Consider the following 18,592-nt stretch of genomic DNA (forward strand, 5'->3'; position numbering starts at 1 on the left):
ATAGTTTTCTTCCTACATTTTCAGCTGCAATTTATTTTGGGTGGAAACGTGTCCCTGTAACACCAGAAATGAATTTAGGTAACTGTATCTTATTGTACTATTTTGTAACAAAAAGCTTACCTAGCATAGCTTTAAGGTCCGACACTCAGTTTAAATGTTGTACTCTGCAATAGCTTGTGCTAATTGAGTGGGTGGTTTAAATAGCAGCACGGTCATGACGGCTCTGTTGACCACTGCTCAGCTTGTCACAGGAAGTACAATAAACATCTTTCTCAAGTTGGTGTTACGTATCCAGGATTACTGACAGTGAAGGTTAATAGTCGTATCCCTTTCAACTGGATACTTTTTTATTGGGGATTTCACGGTGTTAAAGGCAAACGTCCAACAGTATTTCATTGCCTATTGATTTGATTTGTGGAAAAGCTCCCTGACCTCTGATTGAATAATTAGGTGTCTGTTTACAGAAATGCCAAGCACAGAAGGGAAGCTACTCCTGCTCATCAAGTCGTCTGCATCCTACATTTCTAAAACCTGAATTAGCCCAGAGGGCTTGTGGGAGACGTATTTAAGATTTAAAAAGTAGGCTGTCTGAAATAGTTTTGCCTTGTGCCTCTTGTGCTCCAGTACAACGAGTGGGCTGAATTTGTCACAGGTGGAAAACAATTACTGGAACTAAATATTTACTCGCATGCCTCCCAGATGGGCTTCAAAGTGTATTGAAAAATGCTGCAGAGAGGCACTTCCTCTGCTTATGTGGCGTATGTCCAGCTGTCACATTTATAGATCTGTGCCTCTCCGTCAGGTACAGGCTGCACTGAACTGGATACTGGATACTGGACTGGGCTGCATTTGAATCATCTGACTGCTCCAAACGTTTTTCCATTTTCAGTGCAGATATATGGAAAAACAAGTAAACAGATGCAGAAACAAGGCCATCATCTGCATGCCTGTCAAAGCATGTCATTGTTTCATTTCTTGCTCGGTCAGAGGTCTGAAGTGATTGTGGATATCAAAGGCAGCTTCAACAGCATGTCTTTCCTATTATGATATTAAGTATAATAACACAGGGACATGAATCCAGTCCATACACCTTATCACTAAAACCCTTACCTCTGCAGCAATAAATCAGCGTATTGATGTGCCTGCTGTTTTTCTATGTGTACTCACTGACTTCAGTATTGATTTACTTTGCTGTGAGACAAACTGTGCATAGACAGTGGGTGCACAGGCAGTGGAAGAGCACACACAGGTACCCTTTAAAGATTTAAATAAAAAATAACTTGCATGTAGCACTTTAAACTCTAAAGTCTAAGATAAATTTAAAAAACATCATCTGCCCAAGGGTTGAGCCGTCTGTTTCACTCTTACATATACACACACCCCTCATTAACTTGGATGGTTCACTGAGCTGCTGATCCTGTATAACCACTCGCTGTAGGCAGACAGAGACCACGTTTAATTGGTAACAAGGATATCATCAGCTGTACTGATATGGGTGGCTAGATTGGCTCGTTTTCCTCAGTAACTGTGACCAGAGATGGATGAGCACGTACGTGTGTGTGTGTGTGTGTGTCTGCCTGTGCACATGCAAAGTCAGAGACCATTAATTAGACAGGAAAGACACCTGACAGAAACCCTGATTTCTGACCCTAACCCTTCAACCCTCCGGATGGAGATTTCGTCCACTCATAAAATATACCCTCAAACATGCATTATATAATTCCACTCACTTGTCAAATGATGTCATGTCAGAGTAGCACAACGTGTCCTTAAAATAGCAATATGAGAGACCTAAAGTTACAGTGTCGCAAGCCTAGAAATAAAGGGAGTGAGAAACGTCCTGGAGTTCACAAGGCACCAGTTATTCCCGAAAACTGTCTGTTCTTGTTGCCTTGTAATGGACCCAGTATGTCTAGGAGTGGATGATGGTGTGTATATTTGTACAAGGCCAACCAGTTAAAACAGTAAAAGTTTAAGATCTGAGTGTTGGCATATTGTGCAGTCTTTAGAGGCCACCTGATTGCTGCCTCCCTCGCTTCTACAGTTGTGTTTTGTGTGTCCTGTGGATTTTTGCAGTATATGTGTTTCGAATAGCGCTGATTAGCCATCTACCATCTGCTGGGCTGTGTGAGGAGAGCAGCTCATTATTCTGCCTGTTGTGTCCGTGTTGAAACCGTAGCTCCACTCCAACTATCAGGCAAAGCTGCAGGGACTCTTCATATGCGAGCAGCGGGAAGCAGCTGGAGGATGCAGTGTTACTGCACACAAGTAGCTGAATTGTTGGCATCTGTCGGACAGAGAATGAGCTGTCCTCTGGCCAATCTCTGGCTCCAACTGAGACAGTACAACATACATTGGTCTTATGTGGGATAAGATCAGAACACTCTGCATCCATTATTAAATAAAACTCACTACCTGAAGGTCGTCGTTCTTATATAAAACAGTGGAGTAGATCCAGCCTGTGGAGATGGATCATTTCATCTTTTACCTAAACACTTAAAGGGCAACAGCTTTTGCGTGTTTGCCTGTTTGTATGTGTGTGGGCATTAATGTAATGTGATGTGTAATATTGTTTTTTCAGGGCCTGGTGGGCAGTGCTCCACCACAGAGGAACTGGAAAGGCATAGCCATCGCCCTGCTGGTCATCCTTATCATCTGTTCCCTGATTGTCACTTCTGTCATCCTGCTGACCCCTCGTATGTACAGTACACACACACACACACACACACAGACACAGACACAGACACACACACACACACAGACACAGACACAGACACACACAGTACACACACACAGACACAGACACACACAGTACACACACACAGACACAGACACACACAGTACACACACACAGACACAGACACACACAGTACACACACACAGACACAGACACACACAGTACACACACACAGACACACACTCTGGCATATGCTATCATTCAGAGAGTACCTTCCTCCAAGGATGCACAATCCTGACTGATTATTTTATTAGAAAATTCTGTTCGAACTAGATGATTTTGCTCCAATTTGCACTGTTCAGTGTCAGTGCAGGAAGTTTTATTGACCATAATCATGATATTTAACTAACCTTAACAAGTGTTTTTGTTGTGTAACAACTCTGACTAGTATATTTGCCACAACCATAATCTTTCCCTACCCTTAACCTTACTGTAGTTACTGTTTAAAGTGAGAATTAATAAGAATGTTGGCATTGGATGTAAAAAAAAAAAAAAATAATTGTAAACTAAGGTTTTAAAAATCATCCAAAATCAATGAAGGTGTTGTAATATATACAGACAATCATGGGATACAGAGTGCCAAAGTCTGCATTTTAGATTAATGGGAAAATAGCTGAAATGCCCTATTTTGCAATCTTGCAAAATAATATTACAAATAAATCCTGGATCCTCACCAAACACTAATAACAAACAAATATGACAAACTAATGAGATATAGATAATTATTTCTTATCTGGCAAAGGTAATAACACTCAATAACACAATATCACTTAAACTTACAACTGTTCTCTGCCTCAACCCAGGCCTTAACATGCTGCTTCAAATTGGGAAAATACTTTGCATTTTAGAATGTAACTCAGAGACCACATTCCTTCACCAAGGATGTGCCTCTCAAACATACAAAGGACTTAGAACAGTCATCAGATACAATCTGCCAGATGTTGCAAATGTTGAGATGTTAAATGTGATGGAGGGGCAAGAGCAATCAACCCACACGGATTTGAACCCGGGTCTACACGGTACCAAACATGCAACTTGACCGCAACGCCAAAGAGCCAGGCTCATTGGTGTGGCAGTCACAGCGCATATTCAACCGGAGTGACGGTGGTCCATCACATTGGACATGATTTCCTACAGCAACGCTGTATTCACTCATACATACTTACATACATCTTTTCAGCTATTCTCTGCCTCATACTTTACACAAAGCTTTGACTTTATAATGGGAACAGTGTAACATTTTACACCTTAGATGAAACTCATGAAACTCAGAGACCACTTATGTCTGTCAAGGCTGCACAATCATCTCAACTGATTATTTTAAGAGATGCTAGATAATCGGGGGATATAATATGACAAATGTTGCATATGAAAAAATTCTAAATAGTTTAAAACTCTGCTTTGCGAAGGTAAGAAAGTTAAAAAAACCCCCCAAACAACTCCTCTGTCCTAACCAAAAACAAATCAGTGTTTCTTGAACCATGGCTTAAGTTTCACCAAATTTAATTGAAATCTGTCAAGTTTTTGAAATAGTCAGCTATGAATCAAATGGGACATAAGACATGATTTCCTTGGTGGAGGTAAAGAAACACACACTTAACACCTATTTAGCTGTTCTCTGTCTCATTATGCATGTACTATACAAAAGCTAATCAGCTCTCAACTCATTATTTTAAAAGTGGATCTGGATGTGCATCAAAACACACATTTCTAGAAAAACATTGGATGCAATGTGCCAGATGTTGCAGATGTTTCATATTAGATTCAGGTGAAAATGGCTTAGCCCTATTTGACAATGTTGCAAAAAAGAACACCAAAACATAAACCTCCTGGATCCTCATTAAATATGAGTAATTGTTCCTTATGGGCTGTGGCCTGATGTTACACCAAACTTCATTGAAATTTGTGAAGATTTTTATATTTAATGCTTACAAACAAAGGAACAAAGTTAAACAAGTATTCACGCACACGCACACGCACACAGACGCACCTGACTTGACCTGACTTTAAATTCAATACTGCAAACATGATTGAGATGACTCGCAGGACAAGAAGGTATATTAATTTGCTAACTTACTTTCAGGGTGGGCAAGGTTTTACAGATAACATGGTTTCTCCCGTTGGTGATTATGTACTGGTTTTACACGGGGTCATCGTCTCACTAGGTAATGGGCCTTTTAACATGTAATGCCATTCAGTCCTGTTTAATGGAGATGATTATACAGTAATAGCTTCAGCCATTTGTCAGATTGGCACAGCATCAGAGATACCATTTGCCTTGTGTTGGAAATTTGCTTTCTCCCCTTGCTCGGCAGCTTCTTGCCACACAAGAGAATTTCTCAGATTTTTCAAGTCGATAAACAGTTTTAAAATGTCTGACACGGTATTTACACACTCAGATCTCGCCGCTCAGTCACAACATGAAGCCTGCTGAAGAATCTGTCAAAGTACTGTTTTGTACAGTAACACTGAGCTGTCAACCAGCTTGACAACTGTCTAACGGTTGCTTCCCAAGTAAATGTGTGGTAGAAGACACTTAAAGGGCTCGCACACACTTTCTCACATCCACACGAGCTCACCTGTGTCCCCTTGTTGTCTGCTCCACCTGCAGTTCAGCTGTCAGCTTCAGTTCTCATTTTGGGGATGGGGGGAGTCATCCCCGCTGCTGAAAAGCGAAGTAGGCAGATGTGAACTGATGCTCTCAGATCAATAGTGCAACACCAGGGGCCTCTTTCTTGTTTGTACCTTCTTCTAAATTGCTCTACCTACAGCGGGGAAGTTGTTGGAGGTGCAATCTCCAGAGATAGAAGAAGAGTATAATATAGTGAGATGGTGACAGTCTCTGGTATGAGGCTGCAGCCTCGAGAGCAAAGCAACATGCTGACAAAAAAGTTAAAAGATTTTCTTCAGTTTTTTGCTCTGAAACCAGTAAACTCACTTGCTTGAAATAATATGCTAATAACAACAACGTTTTCTTCAAGAATCTCCATATCTCCACACTTGCAAATATAGCGTCTGTACATCATGTCAATTTGCGTGTTTATTTACCTTTTGCTGATGCACTTGACAGGTGAAGATGACAGCCTTGCCCACAAGAAGAAAGTGACTATAGAGGATGTTTTTGGTCAAGACCTTCACATCCATGATCCAGATGCCAAATGGCTCAGCGGTGAGTGAACAGTTTGGCATTTAGCACCTGCTTCTCATGTCAAAACGCAGACCATATCCAGACACATTATGACAGGCATCATTGTCATCATGACTCAGAAAATACCATCCATATTAAAATATGTCTTGAATTGTCCATATGGTCATAGTTCTTGGAATAGTCTTATTACAGTACATATAACATTACCTCAATCTCTAAAGTGTAAAATCTGCTACAAAAATATTCCTTTCCTAAAACATACATGCTTTTTAAATATAACTTCAAGTAAAGGGGATAAGAGACATTTTACTAAAAAAGTATAACCGTAAAATCATCATATAACTTAACAGACAATCAGCAATCAAGCATAAAAATAGAATTAATAAAAACAATTGCAAGTGTCATAAAAAACATAGAAAGTCGCAGAGAGGAATAAAGTAATCTAGCTTGAGTGCAGCTTGCAATTCATATCATTTAAAAGGTGCATAATAGTTTAAACTAGTTCTGCTAAAGTATGTAAGTATGTGTGATCTAAGGATAAGCAGTTATTGTATCGTGTACTGAAGGTTTAAATGAGTTGTGAGCTTTAGGAAGCTTTACTAGTAGACCTTTTATAGATGACAATGAGCAATACAATATAACAGTTACTTTGTCTGCAGTCCCACTAAAAATCAAACAAACAACTTTTCTCTGCAGTGCAGTGTTAATTGTTATGCACATGAATGTTACTGTAAATAGAGAGGTATTTGACTTTACAGTTGTGGGGGGGGGGGAAATAAATCGCATCTCAGTTGGGATCATTTTTACTATAACTGTGATTGTCCCCTTTGAAGACAGCATGCAGACGTTATGCAACCCTATGTAGATGCACATAAACTCACTCTAGCCGTAATTTTTATTTCTGTCTCCGTGGCAATCAAATGAAAACAACCAGTTTTCAATCTTATTTTGTATTCAGCATGTTTTGCACTAGGCATTAAGTGAGATGGTCTAAATTGAACAGATGTACAGTAGAACGAGTTTGCTTTGGCCTTTGTAACCTTGACAAAGTAGGGAGTAGGAAGCTCCCACCTGAGCTCATAAATGTTGGATCAGCTGACTTAGTGCCCTCTGGTGTTTGAAGGGAAAAGTACTGGATTTTATTTTATTTTATTGTGAACTGTACAACAGTCTGAACCAGCGGCATTCTGTGTTAATAGCAAGAACAAGTGCAACTACTTCTACTGGTACTAGTACTACTACTAAAAATGTAGCTACATTACATACGGGACATTCTGATGAATTATTAAATTAATAAATTTTGTTGTGTGGAAAGATGTATACACAGGCCTGTGGGTTTGATATGGAGGTTAGTTTGGGGTTATAGTTGATATACTGTGCAGACACTGTTTACAAAGCACTTTACGTGATTGAATAGTCATTTGAGTATTGATTTTATCTTATTAAATCCCTAACCCAAGGTCCACTTAATAGTAGGAATTTTCAACCATATCTGCAACCTGAGTTACTGAAAGCTCCATTTAAAAAAACTACTAGGTGAACCTTGAGTTGTAAATGAAAAATGTATAATGTGCACTCAAAGTGCTTTTACACTACATCGCATTCACCATTTACACACATTCATACACTGAGCCTGAGTGCTCAAACAGAAACTTACATTCACACACATTCATACACTGGTGGAATAGCCACCAGGGGCAATTTGGGGTTAAGTAAGGACACTTCGACATGCAGCCTGGAGGAGTCGGGGATTGAACTGCCGATCTTTCGATTAGCGGGGAACCTGCTCTATCTCCTGAGCCACAGCCGCCCCGTTAGTTAAGGATTTGTTGCCAAAAAACTGTGTCCAAGCAAGAAAAAAGAACTGTAATCTTTTAAACTACTTGGAGTTTTTTTTCTGATACTTGCATGTAATTTCATGCACATGATACACAGCTGGTCATCTGAAATCTGATACAACACATAGAAAAAACCTTAAAGACTGTGTATCAAACATTAAATATAGCATGTGTCAATACTCTCCCCTTGTCTGAATCACATTAATCTAAAAGGTTGTTCAGTGTTCAAATTTAAAGTGATTTTATTGATTTTTTTAAATTACTTTTCCTTTGAAACACTAAACATTATAGACCCCTCTCATAGATTAAAGATCTTTTTAAATATGTGTTATAAAATATTCCATGTTGTTCCACTTTGTAGCTTTGTGGAGAAAAGTGCCAGGCGTACATGGTTATTATGGACATCAGTGTTCGTTGCCATTATAAAAGGTTTTGTTGTGTTTGAACACAAAACACTAGAAAGTGAACAACAGTTCGAACTGGTTCAACATCTCTCACTACAAACAGACAGATACATTCATGCACAGAAAGCTTATGTGTGAATACACCTCCCGACTTGCATGTATACATTTGAATGCAGCTGTATCTATAAATAAATTCACATTATCACCCGCACGCATGTAAACCCACATCTCCTACTTGTGTAACAGACACGTTATGACCTTACATCCGTCCTTTTGTTCTACTGTGCAAACTCTTCCCCTGATTACTTACATTACGGGCTTATTAACATATAATTAATTCAGTTCCTGTGTTTCTGTGCCCTTCATTCACGGCCATGATGAAAACTTCCTCAGCACCTGACGAAACCCCGGCAATCAATTCTGTGACATTGCATCTTGTCAGTTAAGTTAATGCAATCAACTCCCATTTGGTGCTAATGACCTTCTGATAAGAAACCCAATGGGACAACCTCACACTTCAGTAGTCCTCATCAATATTTTGTGGGCTTCATTCACAGCAGTGCGTAATTGATCCCCGTTGCTCTTTGATCACTGCTTGCCTCAGTAGTCTTTGGACTCACCTCTGAGTTTCTCACACAGACTCAGATCCAAACGCAAAGCATTCGACCTTCAGACTGATTTCTAAAACAAAGAAGTGATTCTGTCTGTCTGACGTAATCATATTTTTGAGATATAAAACAATAATATTGCTTCACAATGAAAACAAGTAGTCAACAAGAAACATCTGTGGCTAAATGTATTCATGAAAATCTGCTTTGACTATAGAGGAAACAAAAGCACCATTTTTTGGCACCTGAGTCACCATCACCTCTTTTTATGACTCCCAGCTCAGACCTTCTCATGAATTGACGTGGCGTAATTACAGTTTCCATCCTGGACTCGGTATGCAATGGCATTTTCCACTCTTGTTTGTTTCCCTAGCTACAAAAAAATTGTCAATAAAGTGAAACAGAACAAACTGTGCGGTTCCACAAGATGAATATTTTCACTGGCCCAAACAGGTTTTACCAAATTTGTTTGGCTTAGTCTGTCACAGCCTGAGCCAATCATTGTTACATATTGTGTCATATTTGATGAGAATTTCTTTCTTTAAAAAAATAAAACGTTTATGATTGAATACAAACAAACAGATTTGAGATATTTTTGAGGAAATCTTTGGGTTATAAAATTCAATCTGATGATGAAAACACATATAAAAAGAGTGTTTGTGTTCCAGAGCGTTTAAAACTCACCTAAGCACAAGCTTCAAATGAAAGCAAAACATGCCGTGTTAAATCTTGTACCTTGGTTTTCAAAACAGTGCCTTTGTATTGCTAAGGTAACTACAGAAAGCAATTGTGGCATTTAATGGGATCTTCTCATAAAAAAAAACTGTTTTGTTGTCTACAGAGCAGGATTACAAGGACAACAGCATTATAACAGTCCACATTGGACATATCACAGCCTTTTTAAAGACCGTTCAATGAGAGACGTTTTCATAATGTAGGTTAGGCCATAAGAGTTAGCAGTAAATAAATGAGCCAGAATTAAACGGAACAACAATTGCTTGGATTTAGCAGTAATGTTTGGTAGCTTACTCACAATTTAAATCATTACAAAGTACGAGAGAGAGACAATGCAAGTTCCACATAGAGATGTAAACTAATAGTAATGTTAGTAGTAATCTGTAAGCCACCTGCTCAGCACACAAAGTTAGCAATTAGCTGGTGGATACAGTGGGGCCTTTAGCAGATAAAGAGCAAGAGATTTCCCTCAGGAGTTGATCAAACAGAGCTAAAAGAGAGTGAATATCGGACTTACATTCATCAAGTGGACAGAAACCCCAAATTAATGCTAATGTTCTCTGTGTAAATAACAGTTTCCTAACAAGTCTGCCATATCAAGTTAAAAGGTGATAATAGGTCAACATTGTGTTTACAGCTTGTTTCCACTGTCCCAAAAATGGCCAAAAAACAATTAGTGAAATGGTTTAATGGCAGTTTGGCTTACTCAAGATAAGGTAAGGTTAAGGAGGTGATACCATATAGTATGGGTAGAAACTCTATCTCCCTCTCTGATGGTTGTTTTATTTGCCATTCACAGACAATGAGCTGCTGTATCATACAAGGGATGGGGATGTTGTCAAGCTGAATGTTGACACAAAGGAGAGAACTGTTATCGTGCCGAACCAGTTGTTTGTGAGTATCATCTCACTTCAGCATTGTTTTTGCTTTTCAATTGACTTTGAGAGCAGTAAGCATACTCTCTACTGCTGCTGCGCTGGGTGTGTTACGACTGCGAGTTTGTTTTTGATCCCATCCAGGACAGATCCAGAGCCGCCAAGTACCAAGTGTCTCCAGACATGCAACACGTGTTGTTTGCCTTTGAAGTGAAACCGGTGAGAACCCCTCCAAGCACTACCTCTCAATGCATACTTTTTTTTCTCAGAAGTTGCCTTCCTTAACTGTGTTGCTGTTTGTCTCCGCAGATCTACCAACACTCCTATGTGGCCAAGTACATTATTTACAGCCTTGTGACACTGTAAGACCCACCTTTTCATTGTTACATTTATTCATTTAGCTTACACTTTTATCCAAAGCGACTTACAATTGCTATATATGTCAGAGGTCTCATGCCTCTGGAGTACCTAGGGACAGATTGGTGGGGAATTGAACCCGAGTCTCTGACACCAAAGGAAATCCACTGCCACATCACCATCCGTTATCTTTTGGTCCTTCTTTTGTCTGCCTAATTCCTGGACAATAATTAACCCTCAGCCTTACCCCATGTAGAAAGTCCAATGATGTCAGCCCCACTTACCTGCTTTTGTTGCCACTTTGTGAGAATGCATTTACTTTATACATTTATTTTTGTGCTCTGCATTCAGCCTGGCCTGTTTTTAGCCTTTCATCCATCTATGTCTGCTTATTTCCCTGCTGTTCTGTATCTGTTGTGAGCCAAGCAAAGTCAGCTCGTGCTAAAAAAAGGATGTGGATGATTGATGAAGCCTACAGTGAAGGAACAAGCCAAAAAACATGACTTCCTTGAGCTGACTTTGCATTTGTATCCAGATATACATTGTGCATTGTACATGCTGTGTTCATACAGATACTGCATTGATTCTTTAATATGTTGTCTCCACAGAGAAACTTGGCCTCTAAATCCCCCTGAAGTGCATGAAGCTGTCCTGCAGTTTGCTGGATGGGGACCCAGAGGCCAGCAGCTGGTAAGGATGCCGTACCCTCGAGATTACACTCACCTAATAGTGGCATATCTGTCAGAATCAGCCTGGCACAGCAGTGATTTATGGTTTGTCACAGTGGAACAGACAAATGTTGAGGCGATAAGAGGTTTATGTACACTGTAATGACCGCTTTAAGGGTTCCATGGCAAACTCTCCTTGCTTTGACCTCAATTAATGTCCCTGTGAAGCCAAATAATTTTTACTCTTGCAACTTTGTGACAACACATGAGCCACAGTGGCAGATGGCATCTCGGTGGCAAAACCCATGGCTTGGACAGCCTGAGGATTGCTGGGGGGAGCAAACACATGGCACTGGCTAAAGTGTGGGTGAGTTACCCACCACACTTGGGGACAGATTTTGTAAAACGCACCAGTTGATTGGAGACAAATTGGAGTCCTCAATTTAGTTTTTTGGTATTTCCATTCATTCATGTTTTTTTCTTTGTATATTAGTATGCATTCTCTATAACATAAGCAATAAGCTATATATTTTACAAAATAAACTGTTCTTATAGGTTAAAGAGTGCTGAAAATGTTTTAGAATAAGCCTGCTAAACTAGTCCTTGGATTAAACAAAGATTAAAGATGTATTAAAAGTAGCTTCTCGCTGTCCAAAAGGCGACTTCTTATTGTTTATTTCCAAAGTTTCAACCCTGACTTTACTTATAAGCTGCACAGGAAAATGTGTAATAGTTCAAGCTATTATGAATTCAACAGTAGTAGTAGAGTGTGAACTGATTTTGGTAAATTCACTAAAACATGATTTAGTATGTATTAAATAAACTAGAGGTCAGTTACACGGTGTAGCCCAACCGTTTGACCATGACAAGCTCAAGTGCTGTTTGTTTACATGAGCTGTGATTCAGAGATGAAAAAGAAGCACATTTCTGACTGATTACAAGTGAACCTGAAGATGTTTAACTGTTGTGCTTCTAACCTTTTTGACGCAAACAAACCCCCTCACTGCATCAGATGAATAATGAAGATTTGTTTTCTAGTGTTAGTCCATGTATTAAAGGATATGTCAGTCAATTTGAGAGTGAGAGCAGTTCAGTTCTGTGTTTCAACTGGCAGTTGAATAGCATATTTCATTTGGCACTTTGCTCCCAAGAAACACAACAGCATCTGTCGCTTTAGCAAATGCCCATCAACAATATGTTACATACATAAGTCACAAGTACCAGTCTAGCAGCCACAGGCATTATGACACTTATCCGTCTGAGGAAAAGGAGTAATTAGGGTTACATTGTTCAGGGCCACAATGTCTGCAAAGGGGGTCGTTGGGCTGGACAAAATGTGACTGCAATTGTTAACCTTGTTGACAAAGGTTGGTTGTTTTAAAACCAAAACCACAACAACCCTAAACAAGATGGTTTTGTACCAAAACCTAAACAAAATATAACTAATATTTTTGCAACAGTAATTTGTAACAGTTTTTTAAAGCGCTGAAAAATTATGTCTTCCTGTCAATAGAATCAATAGCATCAGATCAGAAATACATAGCCTCTATAGTATATCTCTCATTCTGTTTAATAGCATAATTGGCTGGTGGTCATTATTATAATGTAAGGCTTGCCATTGTCTTATTGTCCCATGAAAATAATAAAACCACCATTATATTTATCGTGTATAGTTGTGAATTGCCTGTGTAGCCTCATATATCTTATTCCTCTGTGCCATTGATCTACATTGTTGTTAAAAAACAATTAAAAACCCATTAACTAGCCACACCATTGCACTGGGCGGCATGTTCCTTCGTCATTATGAACACGGTAGTTTGTTTTGAGTTGATCCCACATACACTGCCTTGCTGCTGTAAATACTCCATAGCACCAAATGTAACCCTCAGCCTAAAATAGTCCCCAGACAAATGTACTATTTACTCCTGTTTGTGTAACACTGGGTAAAAGCCACAGTGCCCTGTTGTTTCACCAAATTATTCAATCAAAACAAAAAGGAACAATATACTTGTGACTTGATTGTAAAGATTTACATCTTCAGGAGAAACCAACGTCCTGCGCCAGAGATAGGACAGTGAACTCTCAAAAGTATTGAGATGCAACTAAAACATGCATGTCACCAATAAAAACAATATAGAATGATGGCAGCCTTTAATGAGTTTAAAACTGCCATTGACCCAAGCGCCTGATAATCTTTTGTTTCATTCTCTCGCCTAAAGCAATACTCCACTTTTCTTTTCTTACCTTGTTGACTTTAAATTAGTTTCTATTTGTATTTTGCGGTGCTGAGAAAACAGACAGCCCCGTGTTTCATCAGCTATTACTTCAAAGCTTTCTCTTCTTCTAATTGCTCTTATCGTCTCATTTGCTTAAATTACAGATACATTGCTGTGAGAAAATATTAACATTTCAAGTGTGCGATAAGACTTTGCCTGCCGAGGGAAGAACGCAGATGAATTTGCATATGGTAATAGTGTACCTGATTGTTCCTTCTGCAATGCTGTTACTGTAGCCCGGCGTTTGATTTAATGAACAGCTGAGGTTGTGCGAGGAAAAATGAGATGAGCTCTTGTCTTTTGTCTGTCTGACCTGGCGATGTCGGACATATTTTCTTTTTTTGTTCTCCAACAGTTTCTGAATATAATGATTTTCCAAGTTTATCAGAATTGGGGCAATCTATCATCCAGTACTACATCAGCACATAAAGATGAGGTGTGGGTGTGTGTGTGTGAGTGTTTGTGGCAGCATGGCTGTGTGCAGTGAAGCATTGGATGTACAGTGAGAGGAGTAGGGGGGGATGAATCCAGCAACGCTTCTCTCATTAAACCGCAAGCAATTACTCTACTGTGACAGAGTAATCAGTGAGGCTGGGTCAACACACACACCTGAAAAAGAGGTTATATTGACACAAAAAAAAAGAGGTGTTGAGAAGAAAGGGCGCATTTAAGAGACAAAAATTGACAACTAAAAACCCGAAAACACGGGCAAATAAGAAACCCTGCTATTCCAGCTCCACAGGTATCTTTGATGTTGCTGCTTTCATCTCTCCACCCTTTTGAAATGACTCACCTTTTGCTTATTCTCTATTTTCTCACATGTTTATCCCTTGAAGATTGAAAAGTCATGGAATGAGATTGCCACCTGCTTTACAAATTAGTCCAGTTTTCAGAGGCCATTCAGGATCATTTACGACTAACTGCTATAATGGGTTCTCTGCTTATAGGGTGTCCCTTGAACCTGGAGACTTGACATATCGCTTTGAATCCTTCAGTGTTAATTTGTGACGTTGAATCGAAGTCTGAGGTTGGGTTTTGAGGCAGCTTTTGCCAAGGTAATTCATAATAATTAAAACACTGAGAATAAAATTTTTATGTAACTCTTTGAAAGCTGCCTATGATTTTCATTATGTCCCGTGGCGGTTTTGCAACAATCGCCAACCGCCAGCTTCCTTTGCTTTACACAGCCCTGCATTGATCTGTTTTCCTCAGATGTTGATCCCACAATATAAAACCCACAATATAAAACTTTGATTTTCTCAACAGCAGCCATAGATCAGAACGAAAGGAGCCGTGTCTCTCTCTCTTTCTTTTGATTCTTGCGCTGGTAATATAAGGCTTAGATTTACCTGAAGAGGTTTCGGCAGTCACAGACAACACAGCCTGAGCTTCAGATACAAATCAATCCCACATTCATCTCCCTCACACCGGCACCAGGCAAAACAGCGGAGACCCTGGAGTTGGATTGACAGAGGGTTTTAATAGTCACGCACTCATCTGCCAGCGGTATGTGTTAATTCCATCAGGCCATTATTGGCACTGAAGGCTTAAATCAGCAGTTTAGTGCAGCCGTCTCCCACCTCCAGCAGACAGCATAATTTCTCAATAAACACATGGAGGAAAATGGTGTGCTTCTGCATGATTTCAAGTGTGTGTGTGTGTGTGTGTGTGTGTCTGTCTGTCTGTCTGCAGGGCCTCAGCCAGCTCCAGTGTCTTGATTGGCAACAGAAAGGGTGCTTTGGAGAGGAATCCAGCTTGAACTTTAATTAGGCAAATATCTGTTAATACAGTGATTAAGGCAGGTTTTGACTGAGACTGTATTAGCTTATAAGTGTCATTGAGTGGGTAGCTGTGTTTCTGTCCGGATTAAGATCGAGTCATGTTGTGATTAAAAAGCCACAGGTGGGTTTGGTGTAAAGGCTTGTACTGTAGATAGAAAGATGTGGCTGAGAAAGTATTCCCATCTTTGCCCTACAGCAATACACATAACAATTCTAGGCTACATACAGGGATACAGAGACTAATGAGGGTTCTCCCTTCTGCATTTCTCTGTCCAGATCTTCATATTTGAAAACAACGTCTACTATAGAGCAACAGTAGAGAGCCGAACGATCCGCCTGGTTTCCACTGGTAAGGAGGGAGTCGTCTTCAATGGGCTTGCTGACTGGCTGTATGAGGGTAAGAGGACAACAGTGACACCAAAAATACAACAAAGCCCAGGATAATGTCATATCCATCATGTTGGACATCCATGTTGAAAACATGGGACTTAAGACAGAGTAGGAATTTATGTGAATTTCAGACCTGACAAAACTGGGCATTAACATGCTATTGTAACACCCTTTCACTCTTCTGAGAAGGCTTTCCACAAGATTTTGGAGCCTGGCAGGGGATTTGCTATCATTCAGCCACATGGTCATTAGTGAGGTTGGACAGTGGCATAGGGTGAAAGGCTGGGTTGCGGTCAGTGTGCCATCCAGCTTATCCCCAAAGGTGTTGGATGGGGTTAGGTCAGGGCTCTGTGGAGGCCAGTCAAGTTCTTCCACACCAACCTCAGAAAGCCATTTCTTTTCAGACCTTGCTTTGTGCTCTGGGGACCCTAACTCTGTTTAATTGGATCTTCAGCTCCTAGGCCAAACCATGAAAAACTATAGTGTGTGTAGTTTTGGTCAGGGGTGACTGCAAACTTTAGGACATAGTAGTGTATTTAACCAACTAAATTTCAGCACCATTTTGTGACACCTGCCCCCCCCCTGGGTGTTTGGGTGCATGATTCCTTTTGAAAGCACACAGCTGGCTTCATTTCAGTGCCCCTCCTTCTCTAGACTTCCCATAGCTTGTCTTTGTGTTGAGGCAATTTTAATTAATTCATGTCTGCAGCGCTGCAATCTCACTCAGCAGATGTTCAAAAGCCAGCATACTTGTAATTTAATATGAGACATTTTCTGATTACTGCATATGTGAGACAGACATTCCAATTACAAACCACTTGGATATGGCTTTGTTTACAGATGCGCTGCCATGTTTGAGACTAGTTTCTCCACTGTGCAGTCATTTATAGTAAAGTTTAGGTGTCTGGTTTAGTAAGTCAAGATTTCTGTTTCTGGCATTATTATAATTATTCATTTTGGATTTATCCAGAGGGTGGTTTTGGATCATAATTGTAGTGTAATTGTATAAAGTAATTGCAAAATGCCATTTATTATGAGGGAAATTGTATTACAGTGCATGAATTGCTTCAGGGTCGGCTGTAATCGTTTTTTTCATTAATGGGATTATTTCTTTGTTGTAGACACAGAACATGACATGAAAGAAGTAATCCATTTTCTATGCTAAAGAAAGATTTGTCTTGCTGTGTTTTCGCGCCATGTTTCATGGATTTATCAGCAGATTACAGACCGTATCACAAAAGCAGCGTCATGTAGCTTACGTCCCTTACACACTTGGCTTGCAGTTGTTAACAATGTGAATTGCATTGTTCAGGTGAGATTGTTTTAGTAAAAGTTGTTTGATTATGGTTCAAGGTGAGGTATTTATTGTTCTGCAGTCAAACATCCTCAGCCTTGACTGAGAAAATTTTAACTTTTTTGCGAGCAGAAATCTTTTCCATCACAGTATTGTTAGTGATCTGGTTTAAAGAAGTAAAACGGGTGATTTCAGATGACTTCTATCTGGATCCACACATTGTCAACATTTTTTAGCACATGTTTTGTTCTGCTGCAGTCAATTTCCCAGAAAGGCTCAACAAAGTAGTGATTTTTTGCCCTCTGCCTTTAAATGTCCACTTACAGAGCTTTAAAGTTTAAGATTTTATATACTTGTATGACAATGCCATATATAAATGTATAAATCTGCTTGTTGCGCTGTTCATAGAAGTTATATCATGCAGATGTCGACATATTCAAACAAAATGTGCCATTTCTATGGCTGCACCATTACAGCAAATAGAATATTTTAGATGGTAGGTGGACTTGTGTATCAAATGATTCTCATTTTTCTGAAACGCTGACATCCTATGTATAACTTTAAATGCTTGGCCAAAAAAGATTATTATCTGTGAGGCTTTGATGCTTTGATCAGAGTTAATAATTATTCCTCAGTTGTCATAATAATGCATGATCAAATATGTAAGTTTTCATCAAGAGATTAAAGACAATAAAGTTGTGGGATTGAAGTTGGGTTTTCTGTAGAGCAGTGCGTTTGGGAAATGGACCAGATGAAAGAAATTGATTTTACAAGAATGCAACATGTGAGTTTGTGTGTTTGCATCAGTACTTGTCTGTACATGTGGGTTTCTGTGGGTTTTAGTCTGTGTATGTGTCCCTGACCCAGCTGATGTATACGTTTGCCTCTGACAGCAGTGATGGTCGTGCACAGAAGACAGTGTGACATCATCCTCACAGCCGGTCCACAGCACTCCAACACTGATTTGTCACAGTGGACGTGCGAGGTTTAGAAACACAAACCCATCCCATCCTTTATTGGTGCTGTGACAGGAAATATAATTTTTTTTTGTCTTTAGTGAAATGCAGATATTGTGTGTATCTTACGGTTTGTGTTTAATGTAAAGGCATCCTCTTTAAAGAGCAACATGCTCCAACTTTCATATAATAATAGAATAAAAAAACAGTTTTCCTGGGTTATAGAAGAAATTGTGTAAGCTGACGATTTGTGGACACAGGCCTTGAGAATAGTTGGCCTTACAGTGGGAAGAACTCAATCAAATGTTGAGAACTTACCACTGAATAGTGTGCTGTACCCTCTCTGACTCTGTTATAACAGGCTTCACCCTGCGCACTCACAGTAATGTGAGAAAATAATTGTAGCTTGACAACAGCAATAATGATTACAGCAGCACTGACGAGGTCATAGCAGATTGTGAACATTTAATTGAACAAAACTCTTGCTTTTTTATTACTGATTGTGGTTATCACTATCTCTCTGTT

The 18,592-nt window shown here is 39.6% G+C and overlaps 1 protein-coding gene across 2 annotated transcripts in view; it reads left to right on the forward strand.

Annotated features, from left to right (window-relative positions):
• The window catches only part of LOC119902083 (dipeptidyl aminopeptidase-like protein 6), a 71,026-nt gene that overhangs the window by 40,268 nt on the left and 12,166 nt on the right, over window positions 1-18,592 (forward strand). For both annotated transcript variants that reach the window (XM_038718005.1, XM_038718006.1), the window contains exons 2-8: window positions 2,582-2,696; window positions 5,808-5,906; window positions 10,270-10,364; window positions 10,490-10,564; window positions 10,655-10,707; window positions 11,311-11,392; window positions 15,704-15,824. In XM_038718005.1, coding sequence (XP_038573933.1) covers window positions 2,582-2,696; window positions 5,808-5,906; window positions 10,270-10,364; window positions 10,490-10,564; window positions 10,655-10,707; window positions 11,311-11,392; window positions 15,704-15,824 — 640 coding nt within the window. The remainder of the gene's footprint in view (window positions 1-2,581; window positions 2,697-5,807; window positions 5,907-10,269; window positions 10,365-10,489; window positions 10,565-10,654; window positions 10,708-11,310; window positions 11,393-15,703; window positions 15,825-18,592) is intronic.

The sequence above is a fragment of the Micropterus salmoides genome, unplaced genomic scaffold (assembly GCF_014851395.1).
Source record: "Micropterus salmoides isolate LMB-PRFRI ecotype aquatic unplaced genomic scaffold, ASM1485139v1 Ms_hic_scaffold_14, whole genome shotgun sequence".
Taxonomy (NCBI): Eukaryota; Metazoa; Chordata; class Actinopteri; order Centrarchiformes; family Centrarchidae; genus Micropterus; species Micropterus salmoides.